The 18,921-nt window shown below is 44.9% G+C and overlaps 1 protein-coding gene across 1 annotated transcript; it reads left to right on the forward strand.

Moving 5' to 3' along the window:
* Positions 1-1,356: 1,356 nt before the first annotated feature.
* Positions 1,357-16,378, forward strand: AS3MT (arsenite methyltransferase). The gene is given in 14 exon segments (XM_081911614.1): positions 1,357-1,418; positions 1,646-1,677; positions 3,078-3,205; positions 3,984-4,134; positions 4,780-4,916; positions 5,341-5,410; positions 5,914-5,995; positions 6,654-6,785; positions 7,162-7,304; positions 7,463-7,597; positions 13,942-13,989; positions 13,991-14,107; positions 15,134-15,245; positions 16,248-16,378. Coding segments are annotated over 12 exon segments (1,125 nt in total). The 5' UTR covers positions 1,357-1,417; the 3' UTR covers positions 14,057-14,107; positions 15,134-15,245; positions 16,248-16,378.
* The last annotated feature ends 2,543 nt before the right edge of the window (positions 16,379-18,921 follow it).

An 18,921-nucleotide genomic window follows, 5' to 3' on the forward strand; every position in this document is an offset into this window, starting at 1 on the left:
TGATGTGATGAAGTGGAATGAGGCTCTCAAAAGCTTATCCTGTAATAATTTTTTTAGTCTGTAACTTTGATACAGTATTTGATATAGGCAAACTATTGGCCCTCATAATCTAAGCCAGCTTCCTTTTTCAAGACTGGTAGCCATGATGACTACAATGCAACAGCTACAGAAGCAGCATGCCCATGAATACCAGCTGCTGTGAGGAAGGTACCTTCCAGGAGTGGCAACAGCTCTAAGGTGTCAGGCGGGGGAAGATGCTGGGGATTGAATTTGGCACCTCCTGCATACAAGGCAGATGTTCTGCTTGGAAGCTTCTCAGGGACATCTCCTTAGCTGCTGTGGGAAACAGGACGCTGGACCAGACGGACTCTGGGTCTGATCCAGGGCCAGATTTAGGTTTGATGAGGCCCTAAGATACTGAAGGTAATGGGGCCCTCTTTTTGTCCGGCTGTCCTTTGTCAACAACAAATTGTTGCTGGTTTTTTTTGTGTGTGTTGAATATATGCTATAGGGTTATTTATGGACCTAATAGGCATCTAAGGGACGCGGGTGGCACTGTAGGTAAAACCTCAGTGCCTAGGGCTTGCTGATCGTATGGTCAGCGGTTCGAATCCCCGCGGCGGGGTGAGCTCCTGTCTTTCGGTCCCAGCTCCTGCCCACCTAGCAGTTTGAAAGCACCCCTAAGTGCAAGTAGATAAATAGGTATCGCTTTATAGCGGGAAGGTAAACAGTGTTTCCGTGTGCTGCGCTGGTGCTGGCTCGCCAGAGCGGCTTTGTCACGCTGGCCACGTGACCCGGAAGTGTCTCCGGACAGCGCTGGCCCCCGGCCTCTTAAGTGAGATGGGCGCACAACCCTAGAATCGGACACGACTGGCCCGTATGGGCAGGGGTACCTTTACCTTTTAATAGGTATTTAAAGTCATTTGCACATAACAAATAGGAGCCTACACAACACAAAACACTGTTGCTGTATGTAGGTTTTATTTTATTTATTATCTTATATATTGGAAATGTACATCCAGGGTTTTTTCCCCTTTAAATTTTTTCGGGGCTCCCAAGAGAGTGGGGGCCTAAGCTATAGCTTGTTTAGTTTGTACGTAAATCCTGCACAGGGGAAGGGGGTTTCCTAAATTTCCCAGATTCGTGAGTGGCGCGAAAACAGAACGAGGCCACAGACTGCGAAGCGGAGCCTTCCAAGCCTCTAATTCCAGCGAGGGCTTCTCCCGCGGTCTCTTTTTCTCTTAGGAAGCCACGAGAGGAATAGCCGCGAGGCGCCGCCTCTTGGCCCTGCGGCCTCTGTAGAAACAAGACACATCTACTTCCTGTAACACAATCCAATCGCTCCTCCTCCAATCGTGGCTGATCCTTGTTGCTCCGGGGCTTCGCTGTGGGATCCAGAGCTAGAGGCGTCGCTCTAAGTAAGCTTTGCTGCTGCTTTCTTCTCACGGGGCAGCCTGGGGGCTCATGAGTCAGCGAGGAGGAGACCCGCCTGGAGTCCGTCTTTGGGGTTGAGTTCCCCCTTGGAGAACGGCTACATTTGGCTCTGGTAATCCGCTGCAAAGCGGCGTGTTACGTCTGCAGCTCCCCCAATAACCCGGGCGAAGTGTGTTTACACGGTGTGCTGACCTTTTCCTTTTCTTAACAGTGGCTGCGGAGCGGATTTATACAGAGGTCCAGGTGAGATAGTTTGATGCTGAGATCTTGACGTATCCTTCCTTCACCGGGATCCCAATGATCTGTTCCACATTAATGCACATTATATACACTTAATCTTGGCCTTATGATTTAACACTTATATACACTTAAGTCTTGCCCACTCAGAACGAAGCCTTTCCGTGTCTAATTTTCCTCATTCCTCACCTCTGATCCATGGATGCTTATCTCAGCGTTGTCGTCATATATTCTCATTTATCCAGTATTACTCAATCAGCCAATCACCTTTTTTCCAACCCCTCATGAAAACAGTGTTTAAAACAGTACAAATTACTATTGGAATGGATTTTGTGTCAAATTTCCTAGATTTTAACACTCTGATTAAATAAGCCCATTCCAAATTATCAAAGGCTTAAAGAGTCTCTAAAGACAGAACAGCCCAATATACTTTAGATTATTTGGAAATAATAAATTAAATTTAACGATTTTCTACTAAAAACAGTCATCATGAATAGAAACGTTTGTAGAGTCTACTTAGATTATATCAAGGGGGAGGTTGTTCATATATCCTGGAGCCATGACAGAAGAGGCCTTATCTTTTGTGCCAGTTGACATATGGGGGGGGGGGCTCTTGGTATGGTGTTGATGAGGGTCCACCCCAAATAGGACATTACACCACTCTGACTGTGGTGGACATTCTTCCTCTGTTGCCACAACTGTTTTGATGCAGGCAGCATTCCCTGCCATCCACCAGGCCCTGGTCCTACTTCAGTGGCAGATGGGCAAAAGTGCTTTAAAATGGAAGCTAAAATTGGCTCCCATCCAAGGTGGCTACCTACCCTCTTTGTCGTTGTTTAGTCGTCATAGTCGTGTCCAACTCTCCATGACCCCATGAATCAGAGCATGCCTTGGAAATTTCTTCTCAAAACTTCTCCTTCATGCCCATGGAGTTTTCATGGCAACAATACTGGAGTGGGTTGCCAGTTCCTTCTCCAGGTGGATCACATTTAGTCTAAACTCTTGGCTATGACCTGTCCATTTTGCGTGGCCCTGCATGGCATAGCTCATAGCTTCTTGGAGTTATTCAAGCCCCTTTGCCACGGCAAGGCAGTGATTCATGAAGGTGACCTACCCTCTTAAATTACCCCAAATGCCATGCCCTGATACATAGATCTGTCAAATCAATAGATTTGGTGCCACCCACCATGGGAAAGCACCTAGGATCCCAGCAGGGAAAGTAGTGGCCTGGCTGGGTTGGGCCAGACTGCTGGGGGACCCTGCCAAGCCCATTGGGCCTTCAGCCAGTGCCTGTCTCGGCCAACTGCTGGTGCCAGACATACCTGCCTTCATCACATTTGTTTCAACCATTCTTTATAAGCTACAAACATGTTGTATATACTGGTAATTTCTGTTTCCTTTTTTAGGATTACTATAGCAAAGAGTTGAAGAAAAAAGAGGACCTAAAAACCAATGCCTGTTGTACTGTAGCAAGGCCTTTGCCCACATTAGCCAGAGAAGCCCTACAATGTGTGCATGAGGAGGTTTCGGCAAAGTACAGTATTGTTTTATTGAGTGAACTTTGATCTCATGAGTTACTGCATATTGCATTATGGAAAGTGGGGAGGAGATCTAATTTCCCCCTCATCCTTATTTAACCTTTTCCCTCTAAGCCATATCAAGTATAAAATCAAACCAAAAGATTAGGGCAGCTCATTTAACTGGCAGATTAAGCAAGTAAAGCTTTTAGTTGATTAATCAGTGAGGGTGAATTTTGATCAGTTAGTGTAAAAGGTAGGCTGAATCTAAACAAAATAATAATAAAATGAGAATAATATGTGTGATTAGGGAAGAACTTGTAGCTCTTGAGGTGCAATCACATACATGATTGCTCAGAAGTAAATTCTGCTATATTCAGTGCAATTTACTCCCTAGTAAGTGTGTTTAGGGTTGCAGCCTGTACTTATTTGTGTAGGAGTAAGCCTCATTGAACTTGATAGTGCTTGTTTCTGAGCAGACCTGCCTGGGATTGTGCTGTTAAATTGCAAAGGTCATAGGCCAACTATTGTTTTTCTATGTCCTTCATTGTATTTGTTTTAATTTGTCTGAATATGTAATATTGTGGTGACTAACCCATGCAGTGATTTAAAAACCAAACTATTCAGCAGTGGCAGACGTGTTAAAAAACAACAAGTGCAAACACAACAGTTGTATTTATCTAATGAAGAGCTACTTGGTGAGGATTGGCTCATCTCGCTGCTGATCTGAACCACCCATTTGTCTCCATCAGAATGTGTTTCACTTTCGCATTGCTTTATCCTTTGTTCCTTTAGGTACTATGGTTGTGGCCTGGTGATCCCAGAATGCCTAGAAGACTGCCGGATTTTGGATTTGGGCTGTGGGAGTGGACGAGACTGTTATATGCTCAGTAAGATGGTTGGGGAGAATGGACATGTGACTGGGGTAGACATGACTGAATCCCAGGTAAGAGGTTGTTCTTTGTGTGCTGATTCAAGACTGTCATGTTTACCTTCAGATTGCTAAATGGAGGGCATAACTGTTGAGACTCCTTGGCATTCAGCTTCCTTCATGACCTACCTTTTTCACAGAAAGCTCCCATTCTGGCATCTCACCCATGTGCAGCCTCCTTGTTTGCAGTCCTTAACCTAGGTGGTCACCAGCCTTTTTGCACTCCTGGACACCTTTGCAAACTAGAAAAACTCTCTTAGGCACCACACACACACTACACTTAAGCAGGACAAATACAACCTCTCAAACCTAATTTCAGTGGGGTGGGGAGACCCTTTGGGTGCTAGGGAGGTCTCTGTGGGCACCCAGGAAAGATGCTGGGAAATACTTGTACTACTATATGCAATTTGGAACATGTACAGCAAGTCCAACTGGAATGAAATCATGCGTAGACTGATATCACATCTGGGGATGGCAGGAGGATGAAGAGCAAGCTGGTATTCTGGCATAAGGAGAGTAGGTGGGATCGGTTTAATGGCAGAAAATATAAGCAAAGGTATATTTTAAGCTTCTCTGTTTGTGGTTAGCACTGCTTTATCATGCACCATATACTTCTGTACTGAATTTCTATCATTTACATCCTTGCTTTCCTTCCATCAGGTGGAAGTGGCGAAGAAGCATATTGATTATCATATGAACAAATTTGGCTACCGGAAGCCCAATGTAAACTTTATCCAGGGCTACATGGAGAAACTGGGTGAAGCAGGCTTGAAGGATGAAAGCTATAACCTTGTAATGTAGGTTCTTTTTCTAGCCCCTTCCTCTGCAAGCAGATAGGCTGGAAACTGGGGGTTATATTTGAGTTTCTGGATTTAGCACTGCATGCCATATTCCACACCGTGCTGCGATTGAGGCTTTGTGGATATCAGTAGCACTTACGTGAAGTGTGTTTGTTCCGTATGTTGCCATCATTTCAGATGTAGTCTGGAAATATTTCTGTTCACTGAGGCATTTAGAACTTGAAGGGAGGGAGTGTATGCAGCAGCTTGGAAATGGCTGTTTATATACACAAACTTGGTTTTAGTTGTTTTAACAGTTTTGCAACATTTTTAATAACGACGTGTCATTTATGATGATTCACAGTTGCTCTGGGTTCCTTCAGGTGGAAGGGCAGGAGAACAAATGAATCAAATAAATAAGTTGGCTTTATCTCTTGTTTAGCTCCAACTGCGTGGTCAATCTGTCCCCTGACAAAAGAGCTGTCCTGCATGAAGCTTATCGAGTGTTAAAGGTAAACACTGGGCTGGTTGCATAAGGCATGTTAAGGCAAACTAAGGCCAACAGGGAGGACTCTGAGTGAAAAGAAGAATTTTCTTCTGCACGTAGGTTTGCTAAAGAATAGGGGGAAAGTGTAACTGGAGTTGAGTGTTCAAACTCCTGGAATAGGAGAACCTTTGCAGATAGCATCTGGAAAGAAATCCCTGGAAAATCAAAGACTTTAGAGGAAAAAGATATGTCAGGTCTGCATTTGGGTTGTTTCTCCTCAATGTTTTTGAGTTTCCAGCCACTGCTGGGCCCTGTTTATACAAACAAAGGGAGGAGGAGGATTGAATTTACCTAGTAGGAATGGGTTGCCTCCCCAAGATTAGTTTACGTAGTTGAATTGCTTTCCCTTTGAAGACACAACACATCCATAGCAAGCAACCAAACTGGCAGCAAACAGTGGCTCTCTTTTGCCTATCAGACCATGGAAACAGTAATTATTTGTTTCCTTGTTGTTACCTGCTCTTTCAGGCAGGCGGGGAGATGTATTTCAGTGATGTCTATGCCAACCGTGACCTGCCACAGGAAACCAGGAACCATAAAGTCTTGTGGGGTGAGTGAATTCTTCTCTTCTTCCCACACCCAGTTGAAAAACGGTAGCCAGCATTGCATCTTCCTGTCAGATATACCATTTTAAGATTGCTTCAAATATGTAACCCATTTTTCCCCCATAGGCCAATGTCTTTCAATACCACACGGGCCTTAGGAGTAGCAGAAATGATCAGAGCTCATTAACACATTCCAGCTGGGCAGAAGCACTCCATGAGGGTGCAAAGCATGGCTGCGGGTGGGATGCAGTCTCATGAGACTCCCAAGGGCCTGATAGAGAAGGATGCAGGGCCATGTTCAGTTCCCAAACCTGAAGTTCTCCAGCCCAGCTCTAACTTACGGGATCTTCTGGGTGCCCCCAGCATAGAACCAGTGATCAGTTTTATGGAAGAGATCCTTAGAGAAGCCTGCTGCTACATGTAAGGTTCTGTGGATTGGGGCAGCAATCCTACGCTGACACTAGAGAAGGGGTGGGAACCTTCAGTGTGGAGGCCAATCTTGGCCTGTGAGATTATTTTCCCCCAAACAACTCATCAGCTGATGGCCCTTGTGGTGTCAGCTGATGGCTGGGTGGATAGGGTTAAATCTTGCATTAATTAGCTGCTTGTACCTGTTCCCATGCTTTCTGGAAATGATCACTTTTGTCATTCTACCATCTGTAGGTGAGTGCCTAGGGGGAGCCCTGTGGTGGAGGGATCTGTACAAAATTGCTGAGGAAGTTGGATTCTTGCCACCTCGGTTGGTTGCTGCCTCTCGAATAACCCTTGCTAACAAGGAGCTGGAAAATGCCGTGGGTAAGAGTACTATTTTTCACCCTTAGTCAGCCTCCTCGCTCGACTTTCAGGGTCATTTCAGTCTAGATTGCCCCTCCTCCTTGCCCCCTTTCCCCCCCTTCAAATAAAAGCTGTTGGGAGATCGGATTGTGGCTCTCCCGCTATGCATGTCGTTTGGCCCTAAGTCAAGGTTAATTAATTTCAGATGCTTGAGACTTAGGGGCACATCTTTAGAGGAGGGAGGAATCCAGTTGCATAAAACACGTAGTTGATGAGAGACCCTGAAAATTACCTACCTGGCTTTCCCTGCCCATGTGTCTGGTAGCCCACATCTGAGGTGGGAATTGTACTGTGACATTGCTCAGGAGTGACACAAGCCCCTCCACTTTGATTATAGGTGACTTCCAGTTTGTTTCTGCTACTTTTCGCCTCTTCAAGATCCCCAAGGATGGGTCAGCTCAGCGGTGTGAAGCGATTTACAAAGGAGGAATCCCTGGGCATGAGAAGGAACTAGAGCTTGACATTAACTACAGGTTCAAGGTACAAGCCTGATCAGGCATTGGGGTTGAAGTGAAAGAGGGCTGTAGCCAACAGAAGGTAAATATAATAAGCCCTTGCCTATACATACCCATCTGGCCTGTTTATTGTTTGTTCATTGTGATGTGTCTTGCATTCACCCTCTTTCTCTCCTTTCTCAGCACGGAGAAGTGGTGGATGTGGATGAGGAGACAGCAGCTATTCTACAGAACTCAAGATTTTCTAGGAAATTCCTGATCCATCCAGTGGGGCAGAAGGTCTCGTCCCCAGAAGGCTATATTCCTGGGAAGCAAAAGGTTGGTTAGACCCTATAGCAATACTAATAGAGCATTATTTTATCCTAAGTCATTTGTGGTTTTAAACACTAGCATGAGCACCTTAAATTAAGCACAGAAATGAACTGGCGACCAATGCAACTGTTTTAAAGCACGGGTTGTATGAGCTCTAAGTGGAACCCTGAATAGTAATCTGGTGGGTGCATTTTGGGTCAGTTGAAGTTTCTGAGTTGTCTTCAAGGGCAGCACATTGCAATAATCCAATCTGGATTAATACCTACTGACCCTTATGCCAGACTAGTGATTTTTACTTTACAATGAAATTATAAAAGGAAATTTCTATTCTTAGGATTGTGATAAAACTACCAGATTCCTCATAAGCATGAGCTGCAGTTTATTTACATCTCTGCAGATTTCCAGAGTCTTTTTTCCCATGGAAGTGTGGACTGTCAGTGGGAGTTGCAGTTCGGCAGAAATGAGATGGACTGAAAGAGAGGTTTCCACACTTCAGTAACATTTACTGTTCTCAGACCTGTCCTTTCCCCCCGAGGTCTGCTGCAGACTTTTTCAAATCTTGCTCCTGTAGATGAGCAAACTATGATAGTACTAGGAGAAATGTGTTCGTCAAGCTTAATTCATTTTGGGGCTTAATCCAAGGTGCTTACACTAGTGTGGTGCAAAGAGAAAAATAAGTGAGGGCTCTTGTCTGCCATTTCTGAGCTTCAAAAGCTCCATGTGACAATCGACACAAAATCCTGTCCCTCCGTTTGAGTTAGAGATTGAGGGTCAGTTTGGCAACCAGAAGTTTTAGCTGGCTAGCAGTGCCAGACAAAACTTGTAAATTCCTCTGCAGTAGTATCCAAACTTTTTTCAGTGAGGGCCAGATTTGATGAAGTGAAGGGCCGTGGGGGCCGACCAAAGTTGTTGAGTTTTTTTAGGATTTTACCCCAGGAAATAAACTGGGGCCAGATTAAACTGAACGGTGGGCCAGATTAGGCCCCCGAAACGGACTTTGGACGTGCCTACTCTATGGTCACATCCACACCATACATTTAAAGCACATGGCTTCCCCCAAATAATCTTGGGAACTTCAGTTTGTTAAGGGTGCTGGGAATAGTAGCTCTGTAAGGGAACTACAGTTCCTGGTATTCTTTGGGGGAAAGCCATGACTGTTAGAGTGGTATAAATATGCTTTAGATGTGTCGTGTGGATACGACCTGTGTGCATGTAAATTATGTTGAAATGTGCTTTGTCCAGATTGAATGGCTATGTTGATACTCCCAGAATTAGATTTGGGGTCTCTGGCATCAACTACAAATTGCTAAGTATCTCAGTAGGTGATTCCATTCCAGCAGAGTCTGTGAAGCCATTCCAGCCTTGAAATTAATGCATAGACCGTTCAGAAAAGATGATGTGAACAAGCCCTGCATTAATCTGGAGTCTGTAATCTGTAATTTGCTCAGTGCATGTACACTGAGACTTGAAATGATTGCCTGCAGAAAGGGAGCCCTTTTGAGCAGTGCGGCACGTTGCAGCGGCAGATGAAAGGATGACTAGTGCTTTGGACTCCCCAGGGGCTTCTCTGTACATCCAGCATGCTTAACTGAATCATGAGCCTTACCCCGTGGCCCTGACCCTATTTTGGAGCTGGTCTATCTATAAGAAGCCTATTCCCTCCTCCCAATTCATCTGATGAAGGCAAACAGCTGTGTGTCCTAGAAAGGATAACCTTTTGCTTATTGGCGTATGGAAGAGGGAGGATGAGGGTATGAGAGGCATTTCTTAGATAAGCAGCAAAGCCCAAGGGGAGGTTTGCAGTCAGGTGCTTTAGACTTAACTCCACTCCCAACAGAAACAACTAAGTTTGGTTTCTGTAATAAAGATTCCGTGTCATCACTGCAATGTAACCCAAGCTTATATATCACACCATAGAATTTCTAAGCCAGGATTGGATTAACCAGCAAGTCTAAAGCCAGTTCTTGGTTACTTTCCCCCAATATCCTGCCTCTCGCTGTAAGCACTGGAAAATGTATGCTTTTTTCAGTCCAAGGATTAAAATCCTGTTTTGGAAGAAACAATGCAAGGATAGACTCTGCTATGCTTAGGACAGGTTGCTCTCATGTGTGGATGAAAGGATTTCAGGTCAACAAAATACCAAGGTCAGGGGCAGCCTAAGCAAGATATTTTGCTGCTTGAGGCAGAGCTGTAAATGGTGCCCCCTTCCTCACACATCAAGGTACATGTACCCAAGGCTGGCCACATTATTTGGGCACCTGGGGCAGAAGATCCCACAAGGGCTTCTCCTTCTCCCTGGTTGTGAAAATACAACAATAATATATTAAATAATTGTCGATTTCCTGCCGTCACATGATACTCAGAATTAGCTGCTTTTGCCTGCAGACACACCATCCCTAATGCTAGGGCTGGTCTTGTTGCCTGTGTGTGACCTACATTGAAATCCCAAGGCTGCATGTGTTTGTGGATGACATTTTAAACTTGCTTGTTCATTTTTAAAAATTAGGTTGTAGTTTATGGTATTTGTGTGTGTGCGCACCCACCCACACATACTTCTTTGTTAATTATTTATTGCTTTTATATCTTACTTTTCTCTCTAAGGAGCTCAGGGTGGTCCTCCCCCTTTTAATCCCCCAAACCACCACCCTGTGAGGTAGGTTAGGCTAAGTGACAGTGACTGGCCCAGAGTCCCTCAATGAGCTTAATGGTCAAGTGGGGATTTGCATCCTGCTCTCCCCCGTTCTAATCCAGGGGCCCTCAAACTTTCAGCAGGGGGCCGGTTCACTGTCCCTCAGACCTTGTGGGGGGCTGGACTATATTTTGGAAAAAAATATGAACCGCCAGGGAGGTGGGAGAGGAAGAAGAAAGAGCCCGCAGCCACAGTCCCCGCTGTGGAAGGAGGGTCCAAGCGCTGCTGCCGCCTCACAGTCCACGACTTCCCGCTGGCCCCCTCACTGCTCCCTCCCCCTTTCTCAGGCCTCGCCAATGCCACAGGCCTCAGCTTGGGCAGGGACAGCAGCCACTGCAGAACCTGCTCCCTCCCGGTCCGCTGGCCCAGGCTGAAGAGGAAGGTGCCCAGGCAGAGAGAAAGAGGGCTTTGGCCCAGCGCCTCCGAAGCAGGTGGGCAGCAGGCAGCGAAGGGAGAAGGGTCGCCGCTGGGGGCGGGGGGAGGTGCACCATCCAGGTGCAGAGACCCCGCCTCCTCCCCTGCCTTCCCTCAGCTGGGAAGCAGCGAGTCACCTGGTAGGGGGCAAATGCTGTGACCAGAGCAGCAGCAGCCCCAGGCAGGAGCCGAACAGCAGCACCGCACGCAATAGGAAGCCAGCTTCAGCTGCATTCTCAGTGCCAGCCCCACGGCTCGCCGAAGCCGCGTCTGACAAAGCCACCGACCCCCTCACTGCTCCCCCCTGCAGCACTCTGTGCTCAGTTCCCCATTGCTGTAGGAGCCATGGGCAGCTGCGTGTTGGCGGTGGCTCAACGAGTGAAAGGCCGCGACAGAGTTTACCTCAGTGCGGTGCAGGGACTGATTGGTCAGTTCCCGTGCCGTGCTGAGGTAAACTCCAACATGGCTTTTCATTCATTGAGCTGCTGTGTGTCGGCGGCAGTTCTACAAATGAAAGGCTGCGACGGAGTTTACCTCAGTGCGGTGTGGGGACTGACTACTCAGTCCCCACGCTGCTGAAAAACTGTCGCAGATGCTTGCCTCAGACACTTGGCGGGGGTTTTCAAATGGCCGTGTGGGCCGGATTCGCGATCCTTTCAGGCCAGATCCAGCCCCTGGACCGTAGTTTGCCGATCCCTGTTCTAATGCAACACTAAGGGAGGCAGCACAGCAGTGCCCAGGAGGAGAGTCATTCCAAGGCATCTCTCCGTCTTTAGTGATAGGACGGTTAATTCCCCTTGAATGAGATAATGACTTCCATGTAAAAAAACTCAGAAGTTGCAGTTTTTATCGGGCACAGATGGTGCAAGGACAAAGCATATGGTGTAATTATCCTTTTCAAAGAGAGCTCCTCTAAGAATGAGCTAGTGCAGACATACTTCCAAACTAAGTGGCCAGTCAAAGAAATAGCCTGTTGTCAAAATCCTTTGAACTCATTCATTCATTATCTCTGTGCTATATTTCCTTTTCTTTTGCGTATCTATAGCATATAGCCTTGTGGCTTTATCTGTACCTACTCTAGATACCACAAACAATGAGGAAAGACCTCGAGGCCTTCCTTTTGGTTTTACCTCTTTTGGGAATGAAATTCAGAACTGGTTTAGCCCTTGAAAGACACCATGTTCAAAAGTATTTTGTTGCACTTCTTGGTGAACTGCTTGCAGTGATCTCTCTTGTATGCAGTTTGAATCAGTGGAACTGAATTTTTAGAAGCATTGAGTTGGATCCAGGCCACGTTAGTTGTGTTTTGCTCTCTTCAAAATCAATGGGACAAGTTAGTGATCCAGACTTCTTATTGAAACTGATAAGACTTAAGGATGACTGACTTAGCCTGGATTATAACTCCTTTATTTTTACTGTGATAATCTTGCATATTAACCTTACGAAAAACTATGAAAATACTAGAGAAATGCTCAAAAACTTCTTTACTGGGTAGCAAAAATTCTTCCTTGATATATAATAACAAGAAAAACTTAATATAAAATGTTTGCAAATGCAGAAATTAGGTAAGTGTAATGTATGCAGTAATATGAAGATGTTAAAAACCTTATGAAATCTTAAAGAAGACAATCCTCTTCTTATCTTGCCGGTGGATGGAAGCTAAAAATTGTCATTGCACATTTTTTGTTATTGCCCAGTTATTGGCTGCACCATTTGACAGAAAACATTTGTCTTTTACTGTAAAAGTGAGCACTTGGAATTAAATTGTAGAAGATTCTGTGCTGTAAAAAGCAGGATGAGGGCTGAAGATCACTTTTGATGTGAAGATCATTTATTTTCACCACAGATGCCATATCTGACGAAGCCTTGGGTTAAAGTAGAAGCTGGCAAGAATACCCTCGCTCTATCGTGGAAATTGCTTTGGTGTAAGGCCTTGGTTTGGGATGGTGTTTATTATCCAAATTGCAATCATACCATCCTGTTGTGACAATTACAAAATCACCACCTTCTGTATATTCATTACTTTCTTTGGTGCCACATGGTAATTTTACTTGCCGGTCAGTGGTAGTTTTGATACTATTAACTATTAAGTTTGCAAATATGCTAATAGTAGAAGGTAAAAAGAAACAGTGAAAACATGCCCTTTCTAGCTTAGGTAACACAGATCCTCATCACCTTTTTCACTTTGACCCTGTTTTGTTTTTGCTTGTATTTTTTTTTTTTTAAGCAGGAGAAACTCAGGGATCCATTTAAGTTAGTGGAGCAGATGGAGCCAAATGTCCCTGCACAAAATCCCCCAGGATGCTGTGGAGCCAAAGCATGCTGCTGAACCTTTCAGTGTAAAATCAAGAGTCTGAAAAGCTACAGTGGAATAAATCCAAAAATGAAAAGCAAGAAGAGAGATTGCAGTTTCTGAGCAGTAGTAAGAGTAAAGGAATAAATTATGGGATTTAGATGCTCTGCTGTGTTGGTGTATATTGTCTCCAGAGTGAAAATATCTTGTCTTAAAGCATTGGTGGGAAACCAGATGTGGCTGGACTATAATGGTTATCATTCCTGACCATTTATTTAAGGAATTAATACACTGTGTTTTTTTTTTTTAAGAAATCCACCGCAAGGTGGATTACAATATTTTAGAACACAAATAAATTCCGTAAAACTGTTAAAAATCCATAGTTAACAACAATAAACAATAATAACATTAAAATCACCAGCATAAAACAATAACCATAAACTACCCTCATTAATACTTCCTCAGATCAAAAGCTATTGAGAAAAAAATAGGTTGTTAAGGCCTTCTTTAAAAAACTGTGAGAGATGGGGTTTGCCTATTCTCAAGAGAAATTGCCTTCTAGAGTTGAATTCCAAAATTGTGGAGCCACCACTGAGAAGGCCCTGTTATGCAACCTGGCAGTCTAATTGCTTTTACTGGTGGGTATGCTGGCTGGGGCTGATGGAAGTGTAGTCCAACAACATATGGTGGTCCACAGTTTCACTATCCCTGCCTTAAAGAACTGCCAAAGATCCAGCAGAAAGACAGTAGTTGCTTGGGACACTGAATCAAATCCTCTGTAAGTGAAGGGTACTGTTCTGTATCTCAGACTCTTCCCTTGTACTCACAATACTCTTGAATGGTGTCATTGGGAAGTGGACATCCATAAACCTGATCTTTTAGAAGGGGTTCTATATATTAAGTAATCTCCCTATGCTCTGTTACAGCCAGCTTTGTCTTCTTTCTAAACTGTAGGGAGCTGCTGAGCTGACAAAACAGGAGCTACAGATAGCGATAGATCGTTCTAGGCTTCAACATTAGGACTTTGAACCAACATATTTCTAAACCCGATCTGTATGAACTGAGATAACTGTGGCAGGGTTTGATTAAACAAGCAGCAGGAGGAAAGGCATTCAAAAAGGTATGTAGTATGAACACTAGGGGGAGCTGTAAGGCTTTTGAATGTTGAACTGGATTTAGACTTCCAAGATGAACAGGGACTGTACTTTGCAAATTCCTATAACCAGTTGTTTACCCTTTTATGGGGCGGGGGTAGAGAGACAATAATGAATGTTGCAGTTTAGAACTAAATTATGGAACCAAAAGTGTTGGCAGATAGTTCTGGGGGCCACTGACAGGTCTTATTCAAGATGATGTCAAACACACATATTGCCTGCAGGGCAATCTAGACCAGTTGCTCTAGGATTAGGGCCAGCAAACTTTTTCAGCAGGGGGCCGGTTCACTGTTCCTCAGACCTTGGGGGGGGGGCGGACTGTATTTTTTGGGGGAAATGAAATTCCTATGCCCCACAAATAACCCAGAGATGCATTTTTAACAACAACAACAACAACAACAACAACAACAACAACAAAATAAATAAATAAATAAATTATTAGTACCCCGCCCATCTGGCTGGGTTTCCCCAGCCACATAGGGAAAGCACACATTCTACTCATGGGAAAAACACTGATTCCTGGACCGTCCGCGGGCCAGATTTAGAAGTTGATTGGGCCAGATCTGGCCCCCAGGCCTTAGTTTGCCTACCCATGCATTTAGGAAGACCCCCTCTTGGAGATGCCCCCTTTTCTTCCACAAAATACCAACTGGATATATAGGGCAGAGCAGACACTAGTGGGGGGCCCAGCAACTTCCAGACTAATCAAGTGATAATGCTGACATCAGGTTGCTGCCTGGAAACATCCGTCTTGGTTTTCATTTTGGTTCCTCTTCTTTGGGAATATCCAATGCGAAAAGCAGCAGTTGCCTTTTGTCCTTGTGTAAATATTATTGTTTCCCAGTTCAGTGAAAACATATATGCAGTTTGATTGGTAATGCAAGTGTCTTGGCTAGGATTTTAGTAGTTTCTTAAACAAGCTTGAGATGCCATTTTTATAATCTGAGAATGTTTAGCCTAAGGATGTTTGATAATTCTGTTTTAATTTCTAGCCAGAGCTTATGTCAAGGTCTGTTTGTAGATCACTGAGAAACCAAGTGGCAGATAGAAGAACAAGTTCACATATATCAGATGATTTTCTTTAAGCATTTGTTAGTGGCGGCAGTTGAGAGCCAGTGTGGTGTAGTGGTTAAGAGCGGTAGTCTTGTAATCTGGGGAACTGGGTTCGAGTCTCCGCTCCTCCACATGCAGCTGCTGGGTGACCTTGGGCCAGTCACACTTCTTTGAAGTCTCTCAGCCCCACTCACCTCACAGAGTGTTTGTTGTGGGGGAGGAAGGGAAAGGAGAATGTTAGCCGCTTTGAGACTCCTTAAAGGGAGTGAAAGGCGGGATATCAAATCCAAACTCTTCTTCTTCTTCTTCTGGTAAGTATTCAAGTTGGTGAGATGGTGACCAGGGCAACTAATGGGAGGCAGAGGCAGGCAGTCCCTGGAGTCAGTCATACAAACGTAAGAAGAGCCTCCTGGATCAGACCAATGGCCCATCTAGTCTCCATCATCCTGTTCTTACAGTGGCCAAGCAGATGCCTGTGGGAAACCCACAAGCAGGACCAGAGCACAAGAAAAGTCTCCCCTCCTGTGACTTCTGAGCAACTACATAGTTTTCAGAAGTATTGCTGCCTTGGTACGTGTAGGCAGAGCATAGCCATCAGGGCTAGAAGCCATTGATAGCCTTATCCTCCATGAATCTGGCCAATCCTCTTTGAAAGTTAACCATGTTGGCAACCATCACTGCTTCCTGTTGGAGTGAGTTCCAGTCTGTGTGCTGTGTGAAGTACTTTGTTTTATCTGTCCTGAATCTTCCAACATTCAGCTTCGGACAACTAATTTTGGTTTTCTCCCCATCCTCCCTTGAAAATATACAGTGAACACTTAGGCAGTTCTCAGACACAAGCATCAGATGTTAGCATTTCTTTTTTAGTGTTATTAATTTATTAATCACCTGCACAAATGTCTCATGGCAACACATAACAACAAAAAACAGTTAAACCACAACAAAAAACAGTTAAACCACACAAATGAGGTGTATGTGTGTTTGAAAAAGACACTAAAAAAACTAAAGACACATCAGAACAAAAATTTCTTTAATTGTTTCCAGAAAGTGCAGACAGGAACGCTGTTCCACAGAACACGGGCAATTCTGTGCTCCTGAAAGCCGGCTCTGAGTTATTGTGGAGTAGACCTCTGAGAACTTTGGAACTTGCGGGACAAGCTCTACCATAGGCAGCAGAGACCCATGGGATGAATAAGGGGTAAGGCAGTGTCTGAAGTTACCTAGTTCTGAGCTGGATAGGGCCTTTTATACTAGCACCAACACCTTGAGCTTTGTCTGATAGCAGATTGGCAAACGGTGCAAATCCTCAGAGCAAGGTGTTATATGCCAGCAGTAGTTTGACCCCATGAGCAGCCCAGCCACTGTATTCTGCACCAGCTGCAGTCTCCAGACCAACCTCAAGGGCAAAGGTAAAGGTAAAGGGACCCCCGAATGTTAGGTCCAGTAGCGGATGACTCTGGGGTTGCGGCACTCATCTCGCTTTACTGGCCGAGGGATCCGGCGTACAGCTTCCGGGCCTTGTGGCCAGCATGACTAAGCCGTTTCTGGCAAACCAGAGCAGTGCACGGAAACACCGTTTACCTTCCTGCCAGGGTGGTACCTATTTATCTACTTGCACTGTGTGCTTTCAAACTGCTAGGTTGGCAGGAGCTGGGAACGAACAACAGGAGCTCACCCCGTCGTGGGGATTCGAACCGCCAACCTTCTGATTGGTAAGCCCTAGGCTCTGTGGTTTAACCCACAGCACCACCCGCATCCCTCAACCTCAAGGGTAGCCACACATATAATGCAGTAATCCAACTGTGAAGTTACCAGTATATGGGCAACTGTGGCCAAGGTGAAAAGTTGGACACCTAGAAATGTTACGTTTCTCCAAGTCTGCATCAAACGCCTAGATTTACCTGCGATTTTTCAGTTCTGCATATAACAAGACAGACAGAAAAGACTCCTGGGAGTCTCTGAATGGTAGAAAAATTATGAATGTGAGGCTATAGGACACAGGACTTCTGAGTTCTAGCATTGGATTTTAGGGTGCAGAAAAAGCAATGGTAGGGCTCTGCCGCATTTGCCCTAGGGGCCAGCCTCCCCTGTTTAGGGGTTTGGCTAAAAAGAACCTCGAAGAATGCAGTTGTCTAAATAGACCTCTTCAGCCGCAGCCGCCCCTTTGCTATTATTCATAAATACTTTTTGAAAACATTCCTGCTGGGATATTTTCTCTAATTAATTTTGGTATCAAAGATGATCTTTAGAGTAAGAATGAAAGTGCTGATGGCTGTGAAAACTGTCTTCATTAAAAAGACATGAAATCTTAACCGCAGCTTTTCAAAACCCCTGTGGAGGCTACTAGAGAGTTTCATCAGTATGACTCCCCTTTCAAGCACGCATTTGTTAAAAGGCCATTGTTAAATGCCAGGACATTTTGCTTTGCTTTCCTATTCTATTAGCACTTGGCATGTCAGCAAGGGCCAAAAACTTTTAAAACTTCCTGCATCTTTCCTGGCATCGAAGCTTAGCACTGATTCTATAAACATGGCCTTAGATTTCTTGACGGCTACTGGCTGGTTCATGCATACAGCCTTATCCCCAATCACTGTATTACCATGTAATCATTGCTTGCATATGTGGATCCAGCACCCCAAGTTGAAGTTTTGCATTATCTGATATAACTTCAAATGTGGTGCATTTCAATTAAGTCAGCTTGCAGCCATGCATGTGTGACTCAGGCTCTGTTCTCACCATACATTTAAAGACACCCTCCACAAGAATCTTGGGAACTGTAGTTTACCCACAGAGCTACAGTTCTGGCACCCTTAACAAACTACAGTTCTCAGAATTCGTGGAGGGGCAGGTAGAGATGTGCTTTAAATGTGCCTTTAAATTTGTATGCAGCATCAGTCTTTGCTTTTGAAAGAATAAACAGATTAAGGGCTAATATTATACCTTAGAGAACCGTGAAGCTGTTTTCTTTAATGTATTTCACAACTGTTTTCACCACCTAGCGGTGTACATCAACAAGGCTTCATTAGTGTCAGATTCGTTTCTGTGCACATCAAGGGGTGCTAACGGGGCAGGGATATCTTTACACCTTGGCTAGAGACAAAATGGATGTGGGTGGCACTGTGGGTTAAACCACTGAGCCTAGGACTTGCCGATCAGAAGGTTGGCGGTTCAAATCCCTGCAACGGGGTGAGCTTCCGTTGCTTGGTCCCTGCTCCTGCCAACCTAGCAGTTCGAAAGCACGTCAAAGTGCAAGTAGATAAATAGGTACCGCTCCGGCGGGAAGGTAAACGCCATTTCTGTGTGCTGCTCTGGTTCACCAGAAGCGGCTTAGTCATGCTGGCCACATGACCCGGAAGCTGTACGCCGGCTCCCTCGGCCAATAAAGCAAGGTGAGCGCCGCAACCCCAGCGCCGGTCACGACTGGACCTAATGGTCAGGGGTCCCTTTACCTTTACCTTAGAGACAAAATAAGAACAGCTTAAGGACTCATGAAGCTGGTTTGAGGAACAATGCATCAGACAGTAGTATTTTATGACAAAGTGCAGGGTATATATGCATATTTTGGATAGCATAGTGTGAATCAGGACTGAAAACCCAGCACTGGAAATGCCTGGAATGCATGGTAAACGCAGCGTAAGCCTGATTCCCTCATATATTGGGCTGACATACATTGATTGAGACCTGTAAACTCATTGCTACTGTGGAAACTGGCAGCTTAGTTAACTTT

Source organism: Podarcis melisellensis (assembly GCF_964234715.1).
Source record: "Podarcis melisellensis genome assembly, chromosome: 5".
Lineage (NCBI taxonomy): Eukaryota > Metazoa > Chordata > Lepidosauria > Squamata > Lacertidae > Podarcis > Podarcis melisellensis.